This window comes from Pseudophryne corroboree, chromosome 1 (genome assembly GCF_028390025.1).
Source record: "Pseudophryne corroboree isolate aPseCor3 chromosome 1, aPseCor3.hap2, whole genome shotgun sequence".
Classification (NCBI taxonomy): domain Eukaryota; kingdom Metazoa; phylum Chordata; class Amphibia; order Anura; family Myobatrachidae; genus Pseudophryne; species Pseudophryne corroboree.
The window spans coordinates 625,000,709-625,019,058 of record NC_086444.1 but is presented as its reverse complement, the minus strand read 5'-3'; the positions used below and the strand labels follow the sequence as shown (position 1 = coordinate 625,019,058).

At 47.9% G+C, this 18,350-nt stretch overlaps 1 protein-coding gene across 9 annotated transcripts in view; it reads left to right on the top strand.

The window, feature by feature from the left end:
• Window positions 1–18,350, top strand: part of MYO9B (myosin IXB) — a 284,115-nt gene that overhangs the window by 249,955 nt on the left and 15,810 nt on the right. For all 9 annotated transcript variants that reach the window (XM_063914492.1, XM_063914494.1, XM_063914490.1 and 6 more), the window contains 2 exons: window positions 155–286; window positions 6,803–6,926. In XM_063914492.1, coding sequence (XP_063770562.1) covers window positions 155–286; window positions 6,803–6,926 — 256 coding nt within the window. The remainder of the gene's footprint in view (window positions 1–154; window positions 287–6,802; window positions 6,927–18,350) is intronic.

Here is an 18,350-nt window from a genome sequence, read left to right as displayed (position 1 = left end):
TACTGGGGGCCGGGATACCGCTGTAAGTATACTGAAACCACCTGTACAAATACCTTTCATTGCATTTTTTAATCTTTAAATGATTTAAATTTAAATGTTTTCTATGCTCTTTTTGATCAATTTTGTTGCACTTTTTTTTTTTTTTTTTTTGCAGGGTTGCGCTCTTGGAAGATGTGAATCGTATGTCTCCAAATTCTTTGGCTATAGTGTTTGCACCCTGCATACTTCGCTGCCCGGATAATTATGATCCCTTAACCAGTATGAAGGAAGTTTCCAAAGCCACTGTGTAAGTGAGAGCCACAAGTCACATCTCATGAGATAATAGTAAAGATTTGTGATTTTGCTTTGTTAAAAGAAGTTACGGGTAACAGATGTTGTCTCTTACATCCTTGCTGCAGTCTTGTGTTTTAGTCGCAATGTAATGCAATAGGACACACAAGCAGATCCTGTTGATTAAAGTGATATGCAGCATGCCTATATTCTGTGTGTGATTGCAGCTGTATCTGCAGCCAAAATGCCATGCTAGTGCTTTCCAGGAAAACACTGCAGCACTCCATTTTAAATGCAAATACACTTACACAATCACACACACAATATAGGCATGCTGCATATCATTTTATTCAGCTGAAGCATTACTTTGCAACTAAGATGCATTTTCGCGGGATAATAATCCACAAAAAAGACGCTCGCCACTACAGTCACCCACCAATCAAGTGTTCTGTGTAACGCGACTTGTGGCACACAGAGCAAAGATGTAAGAGGACACATCTGCAGACTACTCATTAACCTTTTTTCTCTAACGTCCTAGTGGATGCTGGGGACTCCGAAAGGACCATGGGGAATAGCGGCTCCGCAGGAGACTGGGCACAAAAGTAAAAAGCTTTAGGACTACCTGGTGTGCACTGGCTCCTCCCCCCATGACCCTCCTCCAAGCCTCAGTTAGATTTTTGTGCCCGAACGAGACGGGTGCAGGCTAAGGGGCTCTCCTGAGCTGCTTAGTGTAAAAGTTTAAAGTAGGTTTTTTATTTTCAGTGAGACCTGCTGGCAACAGGCTCACTGCACCGAGGGACTAAGGGGAGAAGAAGCGAACTCACCTGCGTGCATAGTGGATTGGGCTTCTTAAGGGGGGTACTCACGGAGCGATATTCTAAGCAATCTGACTAGATTGCTTAGAATATCGGCATGATCGCTCCGTGTGTAGCCCCCTCGGCGATAGCGATGCGCGTCCCCGCACATCGCTATCGCTGCTGCTAGATTGGCCTGCATGCAGGCCAATCTAGCGGGTCGCTCACTTCACCCGCTGGGTGAAATGAGCGGCCCCCCCATCTCCCCCCGCACGCTCAGCACAGATCGCGCTGTGCTGAGCGGCAGGAGAGATGTGTGCTGAGCGGTTCACTCAGCACACATCTCTCCAGCATCGGCCCGTGGGTACCCCCCTTTAGGCTACTGGACATTAGCTCCAGAGGGACGATCACAGGCCCAGCCATGGATGGGTCCCAGAGCCGCGCCGCCGGCCCCCTTACAGAGCCAGAAGACTGAAGAGGTCCGGAAAATCGGCGGCAGAAGACGTCCTGTCTTCAATAAGGTAGCGCACAGCACCGCAGCTGTGCGCCATTGCTCTCAGCACACTTCACACTCCGGTCACTGAGGGTGCAGGGCGCTGGGGGGGGCGCCCTGAGACGCAATAAAAACACCTTTTTTGGCAAAAAATACATCACATATAGCTCCTGGGCTATATGGATGCATTTAACCCCTGCCAATTTTTCCATAAAAAAGCGGGAGAAAGGCCGCCGAGAAGGGGGCGGAGCCTATCTCCTCAGCACACTGGCGCCATTTTTTCCTCACAGCTCCGTTGGAGGAAGGCTCCCTGACTCTCCCCTGCAGTCCTGCACTACAGAAACAGGGTAAAACAAGAGAGGGGGGGCACTAAATTGGCATATAAATATATACAGCAGCTATATTAGGGAAAAACACTTATATAAGGTTATCCCTATATATATATATATATATATAGCGCTCTGGTGTGTGCTGGCAAACTCTCCCTCTGTCTCCCCAAAGGGCTAGTGGGGTCCTGTCCTCTATCAGAGCATTCCCTGTGTGTGTGCTGTGTGTCGGTACGTTGTGTCGACATGTATGAGGAGGAAAATGGTGTGGAGGCGGAGCAATTGCCTGTGTTAGTGATGTCACCCCCTAGGGAGTCGACACCTGACTGGATGGTCTTATGGAAAGAATTACGTGATAGTGTCAGCACTTTACAAAAGACTGTTGACGACATGAGACAGCCGGCAAATCAGTTAATACCTGTACAGGCGTCTCAAACACCGTCAGGGGCTCTAAAGCGCCCGTTACCTCAGGTCGATACAGACACAGACACGGACACTGACTCCAGTGTCGACGGTGAGGAAACAAACGTATTTTCCAGTAGGGCCACACGTTACATGATCACGGCAATGAAGGAGGTTTTGAACATTTCTGATACTACAAGTACCACAAAAAAGGGTATTATGTGGGGTGTGAAAAAACTACCCGTAGTTTTTCCTGAATCAGATGAATTAAATGAGGTGTGTGATGAAGCGTGGGTTTCCCCCGATAAAAAACTGCTAATTTCTAAAAAATTATTGGCATTATACCCTTTCCCGCCAGAGGTTAGGGCACGTTGGGAAACACCCCCTAGGGTAGATAAGGCGCTCACACGCTTATCAAAACAAGTGGCGTTACCGTCTCCTGATACGGCCGCCCTCAAGGAACCAGCTGATAGGAAGCTGGAAAATATCCTAAAAAGTATATACACACATACTGGTATTATACTGCGACCAGCAATCGCCTCAGCCTGGATGTGCAGTGCTGGGGTGGCTTGGTCGGATTCCCTGACTGAAAATATTGATACCCTGGACAGGGACAATATATTATTGACTATAGAGCATTTAAAGGATGCATTTCTATATATGCGAGATGCACAGAGGGATATTTGCACTCTGGCATCAAGAGTAAGTGCGATGTCCATTTCTGCCAGAAGAGGATTATGGACGCGACAGTGGTCAGGGGATGCGGATTCCAAACGGCATATGGAAGTATTGCCGTATAAAGGGGAGGAGTTATTTGGGGTCGGTCTATCGGACCTGGTGGCCACGGCAACGGCTGGGAAATCCACCTTTTTACCCCAAGTCACCTCGCAGCAGAAAAAGATACCGTCTTTTCAGGCTCAGTCCTTTCGTCCCCATAAGGGCAAGCGGGCAAAAGGCCACTCATATCTGCCCCGGGGCAGAGGAAGGGGAAAAAGACTGCAGCAGACAGCCTCTTCCCACGAACAGAAGCCCTCCCCCGCTTCTGCCAAGTCCTCAGCATGACGCTGGGGCCGTACAAGCGGACTCAGGCACGGTGGGGGCCCGTCTCAAGAATTTCAGCGCGCAGTGGGCTCACTCGCAAGTGGACTCCTGGATCCTGCAGGTAGTATCTCAGGGGTACAAATTGGAATTCGAGACGTCCCCCCTAGCCGGTTCCTGAAGTCTGCTTTACCAACGTCGCCCCCCGACAGGGAGGCGGTATTGGAAGCCATTCACAAGCTGTATTCCCAGCAAGTGATAATCAAGGTACCCCTCCTACAACAGGGAAAGGGGTATTATTCCACGCTGTTTGTGGTACCGAAGCCGGACGGCTCGGTGAGACCCATTTTAAATCTGAAATCCTTGAACACTTACATAAAAAGGTTCAAGTTCAAGATGGAGTCACTCAGAGCAGTGATAGCGAACCTGGAAGAAGGGGACTATATGGTGTCTCTGGACATCAAGGATGCTTACCTCCATGTCCCAATTTGCCCTTCTCACCAAGGGTACCTCAGGTTTGTGGTACAGAACTGTCACTATCAGTTTCAGACGCTGCCGTTTGGATTGTCCACGGCACCCCGGGTCTTTACCAAGGTAATGGCCGAAATGATGATTCTTCTTCGAAGAAAAGGCGTCTTAATTATCCCTTACTTGGACGATCTCCTGATAAGGGCAAGGTCCAGAGAACAGTTAGAGGTCAGAGTAGCACTATCTCAGGTAGTACTACGACAGCACGGATGGATTCTAAATATTCCAAAATCGCAGCTGATTCCGACGACACGTCTGCTGTTCCTAGGAATGATTCTGGACACAGTACAGAAAAAGGTGTTTCTCCCGGAAGAGAAAGCCAGGGAGTTATCCGACCTAGTCAGGAACCTCCTAAGACCAGGCCAAGTGTCAGTACATCAATGCACAAGGGTCCTGGGAAAGATGGTAGCTTCTTACGAAGCGATTCCATTCGGCAGATTTCACGCAAGAACTTTTCAGTGGGATCTGCTGGACAAATGGTCCGGATCGCATCTTCAAATGCATCAGCGGATAACCCTGTCCCCAAGGACAAGGGTGTCTCTCCTGTGGTGGTTACAGAGTGCTCATCTCCTAGAGGGCCGCAGATTCGGCATTCAGGATTGGGTCCTGGTGACCACGGATGCCAGCCTGAGAGGCTGGGGAGCAGTCACACAGGGAAGAAATTTCCAGGGCTTGTGGTCAAGCATGGAAACGTCACTTCACATAAACATCCTGGAACTAAGGGCCATTTACAATGCCCTAAGTCAGGCAAGGCCTCTGCTTCAGGGTCAGACGGTGTTGATCCAGTCGGACAACATCACGGCAGTCGCCCACGTAAACAGACAGGGCGGCACAAGAAGCAGGAGGGCAATGACGGAAGTGGCAAGGATTCTTCGCTGGGCGGAAAATCATGTGATAGCACTGTCAGCAGTGTTCATTCCGGGAGTGGACAACTGGGAAGCAGACTTCCTCAGCAGACACGATCTTCACCCGGGGGAGTGGGGACTTCACCCAGAAGTCTTCCACATGATTGTGAACCGTTGGGAAAAACCAAAGGTGGACATGATGGCGTCCCGCCTCAACAAAAAACTGGACAGATATTGCGCCAGGTCAAGGGACCCTCAGGCAATAGCTGTGGACGCTCTGGTAACACCGTGGGTGTACCAGTCAGTGTATGTGTTCCCTCCTTTGCCTCTCATACCCAAGGTACTGAGAATCATAAGAAGGAGAGGAGTAAAGACTATACTCGTGGCTCCGGATTGGCCAAGAAGGACTTGGTACCCGGAAATTCAAGAGATGCTCACGGAAGACCCGTGGCCTCTACCTCTAAGAAAGGACCTGCTCCAGCAGGGACCATGTCTGTTCCAAGACTTACCGCGGCTGCGTTTGACGGCATGGCGGTTGAACGCCGGATCCTGAAGGAAAAAGGCATTCCGGATGAAGTCATCCCTACCCTGATCAAAGCCAGGAAGGATGTAACCGTACAACATTATCACCGTATTTGGCGAAAATATGTTGCGTGGTGCGAGGCCAGGAAGGCCCCTACAGAGGAATTTCAACTGGGTCGATTCCTGCATTTCCTGCAAACAGGACTGTCTATGGGCCTAAAATTAGGGTCCATTAAGGTTCAAATTTCGGCCCCGTCAATATTCTTCCAAAAAGAACTAGCTTCAGTTCCTGAAGTTCAGACGTTTGTCAAGGGAGTACTGCATATACAGCCTCCTTTTGTGCCTCCAGTGGCACCTTGGGATCTCAATGTAGTTTTGGGATTCCTAAAATCACATTGGTTTGAACCACTCACCACTGTGGACTTAAAATATCTCACATGGAAAGTGGTAATGCTGTTAGCCCTGGCTTCAGCCAGGCGTGTCTCAGAATTGGCGGCTTTATCCTATAAAAGCCCTTACCTAATCTTTCATACGGACAGGGCAGAATTGAGGACTCGTCCTCAATTTCTCCCTAAGGTGGTTTCAGCATTTCATTTAAACCAGCCTATTGTGGTGCCTGCGGCTACTAGGGACTTGGAGGATTCCAAGTTGCTGGACGTAGTCAGGGCCCTGAAAATATATGTTTCCAGGACGGCTGGAGTCAGAAAATCTGACTCGCTGTTTATCCTGTATGCACCCAACAAGCTGGGTGCTCCTGCTTCTAAGCAGACGATTGCTCGTTGGATTTGTAGTACAATTCAGCTTGCACATTCTGTGGCAGGCCTGCCACAGCCAAAATCTGTAAAAGCCCATTCCACAAGGAAAGTGGGCTCATCTTGGGCGGCTGCCCGAGGGGTCTCGGCTTTACAACTTTGCCGAGCAGCTACTTGGTCAGGGGCAAACACGTTTGCTAAATTCTACAAATTTGATACCCTGGCTGAGGAGGACCTGGAGTTCTCTCATTCGGTGCTGCAGAGTCATCCGCACTCTCCCGCCCGTTTGGGAGCTTTGGTATAATCCCCATGGTCCTTTCGGAGTCCCCAGCATCCACTAGGACGTCAGAGAAAATAAGAATTTACTTACCGATAATTCTATTTCTCATAGTCCGTAGTGGATGCTGGGCGCCCATCCCAAGTGCGGATTGTCTGCTTTACTTGTACATAGTTATTGTTACAAAAATCGGGTTATTGTTGTTGTGAGCCATCTTTTCAGAGGCTCCTTCTGTTATCATGCTGTTAACTGGGTTCAGATCACAAGTTGTACGGTGTGATTGGTGTGGCTGGTATGAGTCTTACCCGGGATTCAAAATCCTTCCTTATTGTGTACGCTCGTCCGGGCACAGTATCCTAACTGAGGCTTGGAGGAGGGTCATGGGGGGAGGAGCCAGTGCACACCAGGTAGTCCTAAAGCTTTTTACTTTTGTGCCCAGTCTCCTGCGGAGCCGCTATTCCCCATGGTCCTTTCGGAGTCCCCAGCATCCACTACGGACTATGAGAAATAGAATTATCGGTAAGTAAATTCTTATTTTTTCTTCATTTCTCACAGATGTGTTGAGATGCTAATTAAAGAACAGCTTAGACTATATAAAATCAAAATGCAGGAGATTGGCCTATTGGAAGCAGCAGAGACCCATGCAGTGTGTAGGCTATCACTTCTACGAAAGAATACAGTAAGTGACAAATCCTCAACTTTGCTGAGACGTGGCGAGCTAGCTATACTATCTGCACCAGTGTCATTTTTTATCAGCTTAATGCAAATTCATTAGGCAATAAACACCTGATTCTTCATGTTACTTTTTCTTTGCCCATATCTTGAAGAATTTGGAAATTGTTGTATAAAATAGTGTTCCTAGATATATAGGATCTGGTGCAGAGTTGCATGCTGGTGCGTTTTGCTTGGTCCAAACTAGTCATTTTTCTACAGCGAGCTTGCTGACCATTTAGACCTATTGGAAGAACACAAGAGGTGGCTACAACCGTGGCTGCATTTTTGTGGCTGTCACCTGCCTGTGACATTGTGCAAGTGCTGCTATAAAGCCCCTCCCTGTTGTACAGCCGTGCTTCTGAGATTCCCACTTCTAGCATCTGTACATGCTGTAATACCGCCTGGTGCATCTTTAGGCGCCACCACCGCTCACACCATAGAAACTTGCACAAGCCCTATGGCAGGTACACACTTGCCATTTGAGTATGGCCACCATAGTGACCGATACAACGTCTGGATAAGACAAAGAATCTCTGTGCATCTGTTTAGGCACCTCCCAGTCACAGCTCAAGAACCCCCAGCACTTCACCAAAACTTCTGATACCGTGCGTTTCAATCACACCAGCGCCTCTGTGTAAAGCATGCAATGTAAGAGTGTTTAGGCATTTGGCACTCATGCAGTAACAAAAAAAATCTCTCAACTTCACCAACATCAGCATTGCATGCAAGTCAGAGTTAGGGGTCTATTTACTAGTGATGTGCACCGGAAATTTTTCGGGTTTTGGGTTCGGTTCCGCGGCCGTGTTTTGGGTTCGAACGCGTTTTGGCAAAACCTCACCGAATTTTTTTTGCCGGATTCGGGTGTGTTTTGGATTCGGGTGTTTTTTTCAAAAAACACTAAAAAACAGCTTAAATCATAGAATTTGGGGGTCATTTTGATCCCAAAGTATTATTAACCTCAAAAACCATAATTTACACTCATTTTCAGTCTATTCTGAATACCTCACACCTCACAATATTATTTTTAGTCCTAAAATTTGCACCTAGGTCGCTGGATGACTAAGCTAAGCGACCCTAGTGGCCGACACAAACACCGGGCCCATCTAGGAGTGTCACTGCAGTGTCACGCAGGATGTCCCTTCCAAAAAACCCTCCCCAAACAGCACATGACGCAAAGAAAAAAAGAGGCGCAATGAGGTAGCTGTGTGAGTAAGATAAGCGACCCTAGTGGCCGACACAAACACCGGGCCCATCTAGGAGTGGCACTGCAGTGTCACGCAGGATGTCCCTTCCAAAAAACCCTCCCCAAACAGCACATGACGCAAAGAAAAATTAAAGAAAAAAGAGGTGCAAGATGGAATTGTCCTTGGGCCCTCCCACCCACCCTTATGTTGTATAAACAGGACATGCACACTTTAACCAACCCATCATTTCAGTGACAGGGTCTGCCACACGACTGTGACTGAAATGATGGGTTGGTTTGGACCCCCACCAAAAAAGAAGCAATTAATCTCTCCTTGCACAAACTGGCTCTACAGAGGCAAGATGTCCACCTCATCATCATCCTCCGATATATCACCGTGTACATCCCCCTCCTCACAGATTATCAATTCGTCCCCACTGGAATCCACCATCTCAGCTCCCTGTGTACTTTGTGGAGGCAATTGCTGCTGGTCAATGTCTCCACGGAGGAATTGATTATAATTCATTTTAATGAACATCATCTTCTCCACATTTTCTGGATGTAACCTCGTACGCCGATTGCTGACAAGGTGAGCGGCGGCACTAAACACTCTTTCGGAGTACACACTTGTGGGAGGGCAACTTAGGTAGAATAAAGCCAGTTTGTGCAAGGGCCTCCAAATTGACTCTTTTTCCTGCCAGTATAAGTACGGACTGTGTGACGTGCCTACTTGGATGCGGTCACTCATATAATCCTCCACCATTCTTTCAATGGTGAGAGAATCATATGCAGTGACAGTAGACGACATGTCCGTAATCGTTGTCAGGTCCTTCAGTCCGGACCAGATGTCAGCATCAGCAGTCGCTCCAGACTGCCCTGCATCACCGCCAGCGGGTGGGCTCGGAATTCTGAGCCTTTTCCTCGCACCCCCAGTTGCGGGAGAATGTGAAGGAGGAGATGTTGACAGGTCGCGTTCCGCTTGACTTGACAATTTTCTCACCAGCAGGTCTTTCAACCCCAGCAGACTTGTGTCTGCCGGAAAGAGAGATCCAAGGTAGGCTTTAAATCTAGGATCGAGCACGGTGGCCAAAATGTAGTGCTCTGATTTCAACAGATTGACCACCCGTGAATCCTTGTTAAGCGAATTAAGGGCTCCATCCACAAGTCCCACATGCCTAGCGGAATCGCTCCGTGTTAGCTCCTCCTTCAATGTCTCCAGCTTCTTCTGCAAAAGCCTGATGAGGGGAATGACCTGACTCAGGCTGGCAGTGTCTGAACTGACTTCACGTGTGGCAAGTTCAAAGGGCATCAGAACCTTGCACAACGTTGAAATCATTCTCCACTGCGCTTGAGACAGGTGCATTCCACCTCCTATATCGTGCTCAATTGTATAGGCTTGAATGGCCTTTTGCTGCTCCTCCAACCTCTGAAGCATATAGAGGGTTGAATTCCACCTCGTTACCACTTCTTGCTTCAGATGATGGCAGGGCGGCAGGTTCAGTAGTTTTTGGTGGTGCTCCAGTCTTCTGTACGTGGTGCCTGTACGCCGAAAGTGTCCCGCAATTCTTCTGGCCACCGACAGCATCTCTTGCACGCCCCTGTCGTTTTTTAAAAAATTCTGCACCACCAAATTCAAGGTATGTGCAAAACATGGGACGTGCTGGAATTTGCCCATATTTAATGCACACACAATATTGCTGGCGTTGTCCGATGCCACAAATCCACAGGAGAGTCCAATTGGGGTAAGCCATTCCGCGATGATCTTCCTCAGTTGCCGTAAGAGGTTTTCAGCTGTGTGCGTATTCTGGAAAGCGGTGATACAAAGCGTAGCCTGCCTAGGAAAGAGTTGGCGTCTGCTACTGGTGCCGCCGCTGCTGTTCTTGCGGCGGGAGTCCATACATCTACCCAGTGGGCTGTCACAGTCATATAGTCCTGACCCTGCCCTGCTCCACTTGTCCACATGTCCGTGGTTAAGTGGACATTGGGTACAACTGCATTTTTTAGGACACTGGTGATTCTTTTTCTGACGTCCGTGTACATTCTCGGTATCGCCTGCCTAGAGAAGTGGAACCTAGATGGTATTTGGTAACGGGGGCACACTGCCTCAATAAATTGTCTAGTTCCCTGTGAACTAACGGCGGATACCGGACGCACGCCTAACACCAACATAGTTGTCAAGGCCTCAGTTATCCGCTTTGCAGCAGGATGACTGCTGTGATATTTCATCTTCCTCGCAAAGGACTGTTGGACAGTCAATTGCTTACTGGAAGTAGTACAAGTGGGCTTACGACTTCCCCTCTGGGATGACCATCGACTCCCAGCAGCAACAACAGCAGCGCCAGCAGCAGTAGGCGTTACACGCAAGGATGCATCGGAGGAATCCCAGGCAGGAGAGGACTCGTCAGAATTGCCAGTGACATGGCCTGCAGGACTATTGGCATTCCTGGGGAAGGAGGATATTGACACTGAGGGAGTTGGTGGGGTGGTTTGCGTGAGCTTGGTTACAAGAGGAAGGGATTTACTGGTCAGTGGACTGCTTCCGCTGTCGCCCAAAGTTTTTGAACTTGTCACTGACTTATTATGAATGCGCTGCAGGTAACGTATAAGGGAGGATGTTCCGAGGTGGTTAACGTCCTTACCCCTACTTATTACAGCTTGACAAAGGCAACACACGGCTTGACACCTGTTGTCCGCTTTTCTGTTGAAATACCTCCACACTGAAGAGCTGATTTTTTTGGTATTTTCACCAGGCATGTCAACGGCCATATTCCTCCCACGGACAACAGGTGTCTCCCCGGGTGCCTGACTTAAACAAACCACCTCACCATCAGAATCCTCCTGGTCAATTTCCTCCCCAGCGCCAGCAACACCCATATCCTCCTCATCCTGGTGTACTTCAACACTGACATCTTCAATCTGACTATCAGGAACTGGACTGCGGGTGCTCCTTCCAGCACTTGCAGGGGGCGTGCAAATGGTGGAAGGCGCATGCTCTTCACGTCCAGTGTTGGGAAGGTCAGGCATCGCAACCGACACAATTGGACTCTCCTTGTGGATTTGGGATTTCGAAGAACGCACAGTTCTTTGCGGTGCTTTTGCCAGCTTGAGTCTTTTCAGTTTTCTAGCGAGAGGCTGAGTGCTTCCATCCTCATGTGAAGCTGAACCACTAGCCATGAACATAGGCCAGGGCCTCAGCCGTTCCTTGCCACTCCGTGTGGTAAATGGCATATTGGCAAGTTTACGCTTCTCCTCCGACAATTTTATTTTAGGTTTTGGAGTCCTTTTTTTACTGATATTTGGTGTTTTGGATTTGACATACTCTGTACTATGACATTGGGCATCGGCCTTGGCAGACGACGTTGCTGGCATTTCATCGTCTCGGCCATGACTAGTGGCAGCAGCTTCAGCACGAGGTGGAAGTGGATCTTGATCTTTCCCTAATTTTGGAACCTCAACATTTTTGTTCTCCATATTTTAATAGGCACAACTAAAAGGCACCTCAGGTAAACAATGGAGATGGATGGATACTAGTATACTTATGGATGGACTGCCGAGTGGACACAGAGGTAGCTACAGCCGTGGACTACCGTACTGTACTGTGTCTGCTGCTAATATAGACTGGATGATAATGAGATGTAGTATGTATAAAGAAGAAAGAAAAAAAAAACCACGGGTAGGTGGTATACAATTATGGATGGACTGCCGAGTGCCGACACAGAGGTAGCTACAGCGGTGGACTACCGTACTGTACTGTGTCTGCTGCTAATATAGACTGGATGATAATGAGATGTAGTATGTATAAAGAAGAAAGAAAAAAAAAACCACGGGTAGGTGGTATACAATTATGGATGGACTGCCGAGTGCCGACACAGAGGTAGCTACAGCCGTGGACTACCGTACTGTACTGTGTCTGCTGCTAATATAGACTGGTTGATAATGAGATGTAGTATGTATAAAGAAGAAAGAAAAAAAAAACCACGGGTAGGTGGTATACAATTATGGATGGACTGCCGAGTGCCGACACAGAGGTAGCTACAGCCGTGGACTACCGTACTGTACTGTGTCTGCTGCTAATATAGACTGGTTGATAATGAGATGTAGTATGTATAAAGAAGAAAGAAAAAAAAACCACGGGTAGGTGGTATACAATTATGGATGGACTGCCGAGTGCCGACACAGAGGTAGCTACAGCCGTGGACTACCGTACTGTGTCTGCTGCTAATATAGACTGGTTGATAATGAGATGTAGTATGTATAAAGAAGAAAGAAAAAAAAAACCACGGGTAGGTGGTATACAATTATGGATGGACTGCCGAGTGCCGACACAGAGGTAGCTACAGCCGTGAACTACCGTACTGTGTCTGCTGCTAGTAGACTGGATGATAAATAATGATATAAAAAATATATATATATCACTACTGCAGCCGGACAGGTATATATTATATAATGACGGACCTGCTGGAGTGGACACTGTCTGTCAGCAGAATTAGTTTTTTAATTTTTATAGAATAAAAAAACACCACACAAGTCACACGACGAGTGTACTTTTTCAGGCAGACATTCAATCACAATATACTATACTGGTGGTCAGTGTGGTCAGGTCACTGGTGTCAGTGGTCAGTCACACTGGCAGTGGCACTCTGGCAGCAAAAGTGTGCACTGTTTAATATGTACTCCTGGCTCCTGCTATAACCTATAACTGCTCCCCAGTCTCCCCCACAATTAAGCTGTGTGAGCACAGTCAGATATTATACATAGATGATGCAGCACACTGGGCTGAGCACAGATATGGTATGTGAGTGTGACTGAGTCACTGTGTATCGTTTTTTTCAGGCAGAGAACAAGAACAGAACGGATTATTAAATAATAATAAATTATAAAACTGCACTGGTGGTCAGGTCACTGGTCATCAGTCACTAGTATAACTCCTCCTAAGCTCCAGTAAGTAAATGAAGTGTCTCACTCTCACTCTCCTATCTATTTTAATTTCTAAACGGAGAAGACGCCAGCCACGTCCTCTCCCTATCAATCTCAATGCACGTGTGAAAATGGCCGCGACGCGCGGCTCCTTATATAGAATCCGAGTCTCGCGATAGAATCCGAGCCTCGCGAGAATCCGACAGCGTGATGATGACGTTCGGGCGCGCTCGGGTTAACCGAGCAAGGCGGGAAGATCCGAGTCGCTCGGACCCGTGTAAAAAAACATGAAGTTCGGGCGGGTTCGGATTCAGAGAAACCGAACCCGCTCATCTCTATAAGCTAAGCGACACAAGTGGCCGACACAAACACCTGGCCCATCTAGGAGTGGCACTGCAGTGTCAGGCAGGATGGCCCTTCCAAAAAATACTCCCCAAACAGCACATGACGCAAAGAAAAAAAGAGGCGCAATGAGGTAGCTGTGTGAGTAAGCTAAGCGACCCTAGTGGCCGACACAAACACCTGGTCCATCTAGGAGTGGCACTGCAGTGTCAGGCAGGATGGCCCTTCCAAAAAATACTCCCCAAACAGCACATGACGCAAAGAAAAAAAGAGGCGCAATGAGGTAGCTGTGTGAGTAAGCTAAGCGACCCTAGTGGCCGACACAAACACCTGGTCCATCTAGGAGTGGCACTGCAGTGTCACGCAGGATGGCCCTTCCAAAAAATACTCCAAAAACAGCACATGACGCAAAGAAAAATGAAAGAAAAAAGAGGTGCAAGATGGAATTGTCCTTGGGCACTCCCACCCACCCTTATGTTGTATAAACAGGACATGCACACTTTAACCAACCCATCATTTCAGCGACAGGGTCTGCCACACGACTGTGACTGAAATGACTGGTTGGTTTGGGCCCCCACCAAAAAAGAAGCAATCTCTCCTTGCACAAACTGGCTCTACAGAGGCAAGATGTCCACCTCATCATCATCGTCCGATTCATCACCCCTTTCACTGTGTACATCCCGCTCCTCACAGATTATTAATTCGTCCCCACTGGAATCCACCATCTCAGATCCCCGTGTACTTTCTGGAGGCAATTGCTGCTGGTGAATGTCTCCATGGAGGAATTGATTATAATTCATTTTAATGAACATCATCTTCTCCACATTTTCTGGAAGTAACCTCGTACGCCGATTGCTGACAAGGTGAGCGGCGGCACTAAACACTCTTTCGGAGTACACACTGGAGGGAGGGCAACTTAGGTAGAATAAAGCCAGTTTCTGCAAGGGCCTCCAAATTGCCTCTTTTTCCTGCCAGTATACGTACGGACTGTCTGACGTGCCTACTTGGATGCGGTCACTCATATAATCCTCCACCATTCTTTCAATGGTGAGAGAATCATATGCAGTGACAGTAGACGACATGTCAGTAATCGTTGGCAGGTCCTTCAGTCCGGACCAGATGTCAGCATCAGCAGTTGCTCCAGACTGCCCTGCATCACCGCCAGCGGGTGGGCTCGGAATTCGTAGCCTTTTCCTCGCACCCCCAGTTGCGGGAGAATGTGAAGGAGGAGATGTTGACGGGTCGCGTTCCGCTTGACTTCACAATTTTCTCACCAGCAGTTCTTTGAACCTCTGCAGACTTGTGTCTGCCGGAAAGAGAGATCCAACGTAGGTTTTAAATCTAGGATCGAGCACGGTGGCCAAAATGTAGTGCTCTGATTTCAACAGATTGACCACCCGTGAATCCTGGTTAAGCGAATGAAGGGCTCCATCCACAAGTCCCACATGCCTAGCGGAATCGCTCTTTTTTAGCTCCTCCTTCAATGCCTCCAGCTTCTTCTGCAAAAGCCTGATGAGGGGAATGACCTGACTCAGGCTGGCAGTGTCTGAACTGACTTCACGTGTGGCAAGTTCAAAGGGTTGCAGAACCTTGCACAACATTGAAATCATTCTCCACTGCGCTTGAGACAGGTGCATTCCACCTCCTTTGCCTATATCGTGGCCAGATGTATAGGCTTGAATGGCCTTTTGCTGCTCCTCCATCCTCTGAAGCATATAGAGGGTTGAATTCCACCTCGTTACCACCTCTTGCTTCAGATGATGGCAGGGCAGGTTCAGGTGTTTTTGGTGGTGCTCCAGTCTTCTGTACGCGGTGCCTGTACGCCGAAAGTGTCCCGCAATTCTTCTGGCCACCGACAGCATCTCTTGCACGCCCCTGTCGTTTTTTAAATAATTCTGCACCACCAAATTCAAGGTATGTGCAAAACATGGGACGTGCTGGAATTTGCCCAGATGTAATGCACGCACAATATTGCTGGCGTTGTCCGATGTCACAAATCCCCAGGAGAGTCCAATTGGGGTAAGCCATTCTGCGATGATCTTCATCAGTTGCCGTAAGAGGTTTTCAGCTGTGTGCGTATTCTGGAAAGCGGTGATACAAAGCGTAGCCTGCCTAGGAACGAGTTGGCGTTTGCGAGATTCTGCTACTGGTGCCGCCGCTGCTGTTCTTGCAGCGGGAGGCAATACATCTACCCAGTGGGCTGTCACAGTCATGTAGTCCTGAGTCTGCCCTGCTCCACTTGTCCACATGTCCGTGGTTAAGTGGACATTGGGTACAACTGCATTTTTTAGGACACTGGTGAGTCTTTTTCTGACGTCCGTGTACATTCTCGGTATCGCCTGCCTAGAGAAGTGGAACCTAGATGGTATTTGGTAACGGGGGCACACTACCTCAAGAAATTGTCTGGTTCCCTGTGAACTAACGGCGGATACCGGACGCACGTCTAACACCAACATAGTTGTCAAGGCCTCAGTTATCCGCTTTGCAACAGGATGACTGCTGTGATATTTCATCTTCCTCGCAAAGGACTATTGGACAGTCAATTGCTTACTGGAAGTAGTACAAGTGGTCTTCCGACTTCCCCTCTGGGATGACGATCGACTCCCAGCAGCAACAACAGCAGCGCCAGCAGCAGTAGGCATTACACTCAAGGATGCATCGGAGGAATCCCAGGCAGGAGAGGACTCGTCAGACTTGCCAGTGACATGGCCTGCAGGACTATTGGCTTTCCTGGGTAAGGAGGAAATTGACACTGAGGGAGTTGGTGGTGTGGTTTGCGAGAGCTTGGTTACAAGAGGAAGGGATTTACTGGTCAGTGGACTGCTTCCGCTGTCGCCCAAATTTTTTGAACTTGTCACTGACTTATTATGAATGCGCTGCAGGTGACGTATAAGGGAGGATGTTCCGAGGTGGTTAACGTCCTTACCCCTACTTATTACAGCTTGACAAAGGCAACACACGGCTTGACACCTGTTGTCCGCATTTCTGTTGAAATACTTCCACACTGAAGAGCTGATTTTTTTTGGTATTTTCACCAGGCATGTCAATGGCCATATTCCTCCCACGGACAACAGGTGTCTCCCCGGGTGCCTGACTTAAACAAACCACCTCACCATCAGAATCCTCCTTGTCAATTTCCTCCCCAGCGCCAGCAACACCCATATCCTCATCCTGGTGTACTTCAACACTGACATCTTCAATTTCACTATCAGGAACAGGACTGCGGGTGCTCCTTTCAACACTTGCAGGGGGCGTGCAAATGGTGGAAGGCGCAAGCTCTTCCCGTCCAGTGTTGGGAAGGTCAGGCATCGCAACCGACACAATTGGACTCTCCTTTGGGATTTGGGATTTCGAAGAACGCACAGTTCTTTGCTGTGCTTTTGCCGCAAGTCTTTTCTTTTTTCTAGCGAGAGGATGAGTGCTTCCATCCTCATGTGAAGCTGAACCACTAGCCATGAACATAGGCCAGGGCCTCAGCCGTTCCTTGCCACTCCGTGTCGTAAATGGCATATTGGCAAGTTTACGCTTCTCCTCAGACGCTTTTAATTTTGATTTTTGGGTCATTTTTTTACTGATCTTTTGTGTTTTGGATTTTACATGCTCTGTACTATGACATTGGGCATCGACCTTGGCAGACGACGTTGATGGCATTTCATCGTCTCGGCTATGACTAGTGGCAGCAGCTTCAGCACGAGGTGGAAGTGGATCTTGATCTTTCCCTATTTTTTTAACCTCCACATTTTTGTTCTCCATATTTTGCGCACAACTAAAAGCCACCACAGGTATACAATGTAGATGGGTGGATAGTATAGTATTATATTACTTATGGACGACGAGTGACGACAAAGAGGTAGGTACAGCCGTGGCCTACCGTACTGCTGCTTATATATATAATATACTGTATAACGGACCTGGTGGACACTGTCAGCAGACTGCTAAACTAGTATGAAGAAAAAAACAACAACACAGGTATACAATGTAGATGGATGGATAGTATAGTATTATATTACTTATGGACGACGAGTGCACTGACGACACAGAGGTAGGTACAGCCGTGGCCTACCGTACTGCTGCTTATATATATAATATACTGTATAACGGACCTGGTGGACACTGTCAGCAGACTGCTAAACTAGTATGAAGGAAAAAAAAACACCACAGGTATACAATGTAGATGGATGGATAGTATAGTATTATATTACTTATGGACGACGAGTGACGACACAGAGGTAGGTACAGCCGTGGCCTACCGTACTGCTGCTTATATATATAATATACTGTATAACGGACCTGGTGGACACTGTCAGCAGACTGCTAAACTAGTATGAAGAAAAAAAAAAACACCACAGGTATACAATGTAGATGGATGGATAGTATAGTATTATATTACTTATGGACGACGAGTGACTGACGACACAGAGGTAGGTACAGCCGTGGCCTACCGTACTGCTGCTTATATATATAATATACTGTATAACGGACCTGGTGGACACTGTCAGCAGACTGCTAAACTAGGATGAAGAAAAAAAAAAACGCCACAGGTATACAATGTAGATGGATGGATAGTATAGTATTATATTACTTATGGACGACGAGTGGCGACACAGAGGTAGGTACAGCCGTGGCCTACCGTACTGCTGCTTATATATATAATATACTGTATAACGGACCTGGTGGACACTGTCAGCAGACTGCTAAACTAGTATGGAAAAAAAAAACCACCACAGGTATACAATGTAGATGGATGGATAGTATAGTATTATATTACTTATGGACGACGAGTGCACTGACGACACAGAGGTAGGTACAGCCGTGGCCTACCGTACTGCTGCTTATATATATAATATACTGTATAACGGACCTGGTGGACACTGTCAGCAGACTGCTAAACTAGTATGAAGAAAAAAAACAAAAACACAGGAGTGTTTTTCAGGCAGACAAACGTAT